Consider the following 6109-nt stretch of genomic DNA (forward strand, 5'->3'; position numbering starts at 1 on the left):
AACTCCTTGGAATCCCAAACTAATGAACTTTCACAGAGCGGTCCCAGATGGATTGGCTATCGTGATATTTCGGTCTCACCTAACCAATAAGAGGGCCGTTTGGCAAGTTCCCAGCATGAATATTCTCATATGAGCACTAGAAGAGAGGAAGCCAAAAGATTTTCCAACATCTACGTGCTCAACTTACACCCCACCTGGATTCTGAAGTAGAGATCTTGTGACGGTTGGGGCCCTGCAGAGCAATTAAAAGAAATAAAGCAAAGTATTATATTTTAATTGATGTAATCTTCAGGCTCCCAGTGGAATCTGGGGTGACATCTGACTAGAGTTACCCTGGATATCAGTAGATGACTATTCTGTGCAAGTGCATTTAGGAAGACAAAAAAACCCACAAACCTGAACTCCATTTACATGTATATCCGTTCTGAGGGGTGTATGTGTGTGTGTGTGTGGAGGGTGGAGTTGGCTCAGAGTCCCAGAACTGAAACCTGAAAGAAGTTACCTAGACTTTGCTGGAATCTGAACAAAGAGTAGAAGGGGTGGGAAGTGAAAAGGGAGGTAGAGAGAAGGGGGGGAGACGAGGAGAGAGAAGGGGCAGAGAAAAAGAAAAGAGGTAGGTGAAGGATAAGATTTAAAGGGGGGACCCTAGCTTTATTCTCTTTTAGAGTCTTACACCTAGGCGGTGAGGGGGAGGGCACAGGGATCACATTTCCCAAGTCCAAATAGCTCTCACCCATCACTAACATTTCAGGGTTTGTTTTATTATAAATATTCCAGTCGAAGAAAGATAAACAGACAAGAAAAAACCTACTTTATATGGTACACAGATTCAGATAGAAAACACAGGATGGGAAAGAAAGCTAATGAGCAATGGATCAAACGTGGAGGAGACAAACCAAGGACCAGAAACAGCTGGGAGCAAATGCACACAGCAGCAACTGGAGGAAGGCAGGCGCAGCGATGGAGTCAGGAAAGCTGCCTAGCGCTGTCAATCTCATCACTATCCCACGAAGGGAAGGAAATGGACGCCACAAATGATGCTTGGGAACGCTGACTTCACTAATCCATTAAAAAAAAGTGTCTGAGATATTGCACTCATAAAAACAAGTTTTGTTTTGTTTTGTTTTTTAAAAAACAACCCTTCCTGTCCAAGATGTGATCTGGCAGAGAAATCCTGGAGTGAGAGGCCTGGGAAAAGGCTGGGGGCTGGAGCAGTTGCGACACCACTGGGGTCTGGTGGCCGGCAGACGTCAAGTGCCCTTCCCACGTAGTCTGTGTTTCTCCACAAAGTATGGCAAAAACAAAAACAAAACCTCAAGTGTCCCACATAGCTTGCTGCCACTGGATAGCTAAAGAGAAAAATGAAAAAGGATTCGGGGTCACCAACAAAGGGTCTGCTTAGGGCTGACAGGGCACCTCTTAGGTGACTGAGAAGAATCGAGGTTAGAGCTTGTCCCTGGGGTAGCAGCTCTAAGAAACAACACAGAGAGGATGCCAACCTATCCAGAAGGCAGAACCAGGGGGTTCGGCTCGGCATCTTCAAAAACGTCTTTATTTTAGTACATCGGGAACAAGAGCCATGTGAAGTCAGCTCGACTCCAGGTGACGGTGGTGAAGGTGGAGTCGCTGGCCACTGTCCGGCCTTCTCTTGGAACTGTCGAAGTTTACAGTCAGGAATTGCATAGAGTTTGTTTGCCATCAGAAAACGACGATTCTCCGTGAAGTTCTGATGACACGCACGTCCGCCAGCTCCGCAGAAGTCCTGGCCCTCTCAGCAGGAAAGCAGTCTGGGCCTGGCAAACCTCCAGGCAGAACAGTCCCTGGTTGCCTGGGGAAGTATTGCTGACTCCCAGTCTACAGTAGAGAAGTCAGATACTTCATCCTTGGTCACACAAGGAATGCTACCACCCACACTGAGATCTGGATTTATGTTCCCAGCTGTCCTAGTCAGTGACAGGCTAAAAGACTCTGCTCTCTCCCAGGAACTAGGCGAATTGTTGGCTACTTAAGGAAGGTCTTTCTGACTCATAAACATAGGCATGTATGCTTGCGTACACACAGTATGGGAGCATGAACACACATACACAAGCACACACATACTTGCTCCCAGGTTTTATGTCTAGTACCCCCCCCCATCACCCAATCCATAAGAGCCTTGGGGGTAGTGCTTCAGAGGCAGCTACTGAGGTCAGCTGAAAAGAGATGCCATTGTAAAGGGTCTATCATACCAGTGGTGCGGCCCTGTCCTCTCTCCTCTCTGAGTAGGACCTTACAGTGAAAGCCAGGACCACAGCATGGAAAAATCACATACCCTCTCCTTACTCCTTACATAGTGCCCAGCATGCTTTGCATATTCTGTCTTCCTTCTCTTTTCAGAGATGAAAATAGGGAAAGAAAAAGAAGAGTCAGATTAACTCTCAGAAACCCGGGCATTTCAAGGTGTCCTCTGGTAGACTGTTTGCTGGAATTTAACAAGTTGGCTTGATAGACTTTCACCCAAGGCCCTCTACACTTAGGGAGACCACCAAACACTACATGACATGAGGGGGGTAGAGTCAGCACCTAAAACCCTGTGCACCAGCAACTCCAAAATCAGATAGATAGATAGATAGATAGATAGATAGATAGATAGATAGATAGATAGACAGACAGATAGATAGATATAGACAGAGAGAGAGAGAGAGAGAGAGAGAGAGAGAGAGAGAGAAGGGGTCAGACCTCCATCCCCCAACCCACACTCCCCATCCCAAAGCACAAGACAACTGAACCTTAGACCTTGAAACCAGAAGAGACAAAAGAAAAACAGGAAAGAAAAGAACATTAACAAAAATATACAAATTCAGAAAAGAAAAACTTCCCTGTTGGGTTTAATTTTTTTTTTTCTGTTAAGAACTAGACCCAGGGTACAATGGCCCCTTCCTAGGGGGGAATTCAACTGATGAGTCCATCAATTTCTTGAACTTCCCCTGCCGGGGTCCCATTACCCAGACTCCATGTTATTTGGGTTTGAAAGAAAGGCCCTCTGGGAGGAGATGGGTCCTTGTGCCCACAAGGGCCAGCATCTCTGCCACGTGGATGCAACGTCCAGATAGACCTGCTCTCCCACAGGGCGGTATCCTTCTCCTTCTGGAGCATCAGGCTCTGATGCCCTTGTAAAGTGATTGAGTCTTGAATTTGGAGAGAACGATGTTGCCAAGTCTACCCTCCCGCCTCCCCGCCTGGCTCCGCGGTCCTTCGGGCCACTACTCCGGCTCGCTGCTGTTAGTGGTCTTGTCCCACTCCAGGCTCTCCTCGCTGCGAGCCGGAGATGGTCGCGCCCGCAGGCCCTGGAAGCGGCGGCACTCCGGGCACACGCGAATGTGCGTGCAGCCGCGAGCCACTAGGGCGGCCTCTTGTGCCAGTCTCTGCGCCAGCTGGTCGGGCTCCCCGGCGCCACACAGCTTGCCATTGCTGAGCGTCGCCGTGCCCCGGGGCCGGCGCTCCTCCAGGACAGGGGGTGGGGGTGGCAGGCCTCCAGAGCGCCGCCGCCTCGGGTGGATACTATCCTGGCACAAGATGATGCTGCGCAGCTCCGTCACCATCTCCTGACACACAGACACCTAAGGGAGACAGCGGAAGTCACAGAGAGCCACTCAGAGGGCCTCATGAGTCTCCTGGGGTCTGCAGGCAGAGGGTGTTGGGACAGCCAGTCATCTCAAGTGTGAAGGTTAAATGAAGGCCTCATTCCCACCCCTGTTTAAGGCTCAAAAGCCTACCACACAACCACCTTCGTTCAACAACCCTGACAGATGATGCCCAGCGTTTTGGGAAAGAGAGGGTACCATTTTGGCATATTTACACTAACGGCTGCTTCCATCTACTCTGCTTAGTTTCTACCCCTGAGAATTTCTTCCCTTGACCTCAGGTAAAGGTGGGTCTTAAAACCTACTTAAAACAAACACTCTCTTCTATATCAGTCTCCCTGGTATTTGAAAAACTCACCATGTGTTCATTTTGCCTTCAGCCCAACGGTTCCCCTGTCTTTTTAACTATCATGACCAGTTGAGTTGTCCCGCTGGAAAGGAACATTCCAGAAATATTGTGGGGGAGGAAGTAGCTGCCTGTTCTTCCCTAATCTCTCTTTCAGCTCCATCAACATGACATGTCTACCACTGCTAAAAGCCAACACAGCCTTGACTTCCTTTTAGCTGTCCTGGGTGAGGTCGCCAGTGGTTGGAGATGACGCATCCTGAAGATCATTGAACTAAACAACCGCCACTTCTGTAGGGCCACAGTCTCCTCACGTGAAACACTTGGCTCCAGCTGTACTTCAAAGCTCAGGATATTCCCGAGTTTAGAAAGACATGATAATGCATGAACACCATGTTATGTGTTCCTACAGCAAAATGTTCGCGTGTTCACATGGAGCGCAATGAAGATGGTGCACATTGATCAGACTTTGTGGAGGAATACATATGCATCGCACTGCCCATTCCTAGTTTTGGGGGTGGTCTGAGGACTAGTTGATAAAGAATTGTGAACTTGTTACAATATCCATTTAGAAGATGTGTAGGAAATATTATGTATTTTGTGAGGAACTAACTAACGAGTATCCCGTTGAGAATTAGAACTTAATCCTGTCTAACTCCAAAGTCCAAGCATACTCGGTTGAGTTCTCATCTCTGAGGCCAGAAGGACACTCCTGGAGCATGATGGCAGAAGAAGCCTCCTCCTCCTCAGGTTCTATCAATGAGGCAAATATTGCGCCAGAGCCGCACAGCCAATACAGCTTCCTCTTCGTTTCAGCTACTGGAGTAGTCTGAGACTCACTGAATTTCAGGGTAAACCCAGATCCTGCTGGAGCTCTTGGGAGAAACAGGCCATGGAAGCAACTGCACACACAATATGGCCTAACTTTGCCTCTCAGACCTGTTTCTAGGCCCATCATTGTCACTAAATAGCAGAAGATTCTTGGCAAATCACTAAACCCCTCTGTGCTTCTAATAATTACTATGGCAACAAAAAGCCCCTGCCACCTGCCTAAGCCATTACATGTGACAAGAATATAACACAATGCATTTACCATCTACTGTGGGTCAAGCATTGTGATTTGTCATGGAAATACAGAGATAACAGGTGGTCCTTACGTTCAAGTAGCTCCATGTCTATAGCTGTCGTAGCCTGGCATATAAGCACTTTGTGTCAGTGTGACAGCGGTGCTGAGGTGGCTGATGGATGGTTGACTGCTGGCCCAGAGTAAAAGGCAGGAGAAGAAATAGGGGATGTTTCACTGGAGAATGAAAGGCTTACTTGATCAGACTCATGTGGAATATATAAATGCTAGCAGCATTTTAAGGAATGGGCAGAAGGGGGAGGGGAACAGCATTGGAAGCAGAAATACCAGGGAACCCAAGAGATCTGATGTTGAATAAGGAAAAGGACAAGAGAGTCTGTGAATGACGGATTCAGACAATGGACAGGGCCCCTTTATAGGGGTGGAGAGAAGCCATTGGAATGGCGTCAAGAGTTGGGAGGGAGGGAAGGAAAGGGAAAGTAATATTGTTATCAAATGTTGCTGGGCAGTGGTGGCTCATGCCTTTAATTCCAGCACTAGGGAGGCAGACGTGGTTGAATCTCTGAGAGTTCAAGGCCAGCCTAGTCTACAAAGTGAGTTTCAGGACAGCCAGGGTGGTTACACAAGAAACCCTGTCTAGATAGATAGATAGATAGATAGATAGATAGATAGATAGATAGATAGATAGATGATAGATAGATAGATAATCAAATACCGTCAGCTCAGGAGAAGGGTTGTATAAAGAAAGGTGATAGTGACATTACTACTCTTTAAAAGTAACAACTGGTACAGCTGTGGATTTTGGAGGGAGGGTAAACAGAAGCATAGAGAAGTGAGTAAGGTGCTAGAGTAGATGAGCAGTGGTAGGAGCAGGCAGAGACATTGTGAGGGTAGCGCACCCTGCTGCACTGGCAGTGGCAGTCGGAAGATCCAGAGCCGAGAGGCTAATGTAATGAAAAAGAGAAAAAGTCTCACAGTGCAATTAACATGCAAAAATTTTTGCATTTTCCCTGTGGAGGGATGGAGGACCAATGGGACAAGGCATTCTTGTGCATC

At 47.7% G+C, this 6109-nt stretch overlaps 1 protein-coding gene across 2 annotated transcripts in view; it reads right to left on the minus strand.

The window, feature by feature from the left end:
- Positions 1 to 2838: 2838 nt before the first annotated feature.
- Positions 2839 to 6109, minus strand: part of Grik4 (glutamate ionotropic receptor kainate type subunit 4) — a 304308-nt gene continuing 301037 nt past the window's right edge. For both annotated transcript variants that reach the window (XM_026779045.1, XM_013346302.2), the window contains one exon: positions 2839 to 3599. In XM_026779045.1, coding sequence (XP_026634846.1) covers positions 3243 to 3599 — 357 coding nt within the window. In that variant the 3' untranslated portion in view covers positions 2839 to 3242. The remainder of the gene's footprint in view (positions 3600 to 6109) is intronic.

The sequence above is a fragment of the Microtus ochrogaster genome, chromosome 5, assembly GCF_000317375.1.
Source record: "Microtus ochrogaster isolate Prairie Vole_2 chromosome 5, MicOch1.0, whole genome shotgun sequence".
Taxonomy (NCBI): Eukaryota; Metazoa; Chordata; class Mammalia; order Rodentia; family Cricetidae; genus Microtus; species Microtus ochrogaster.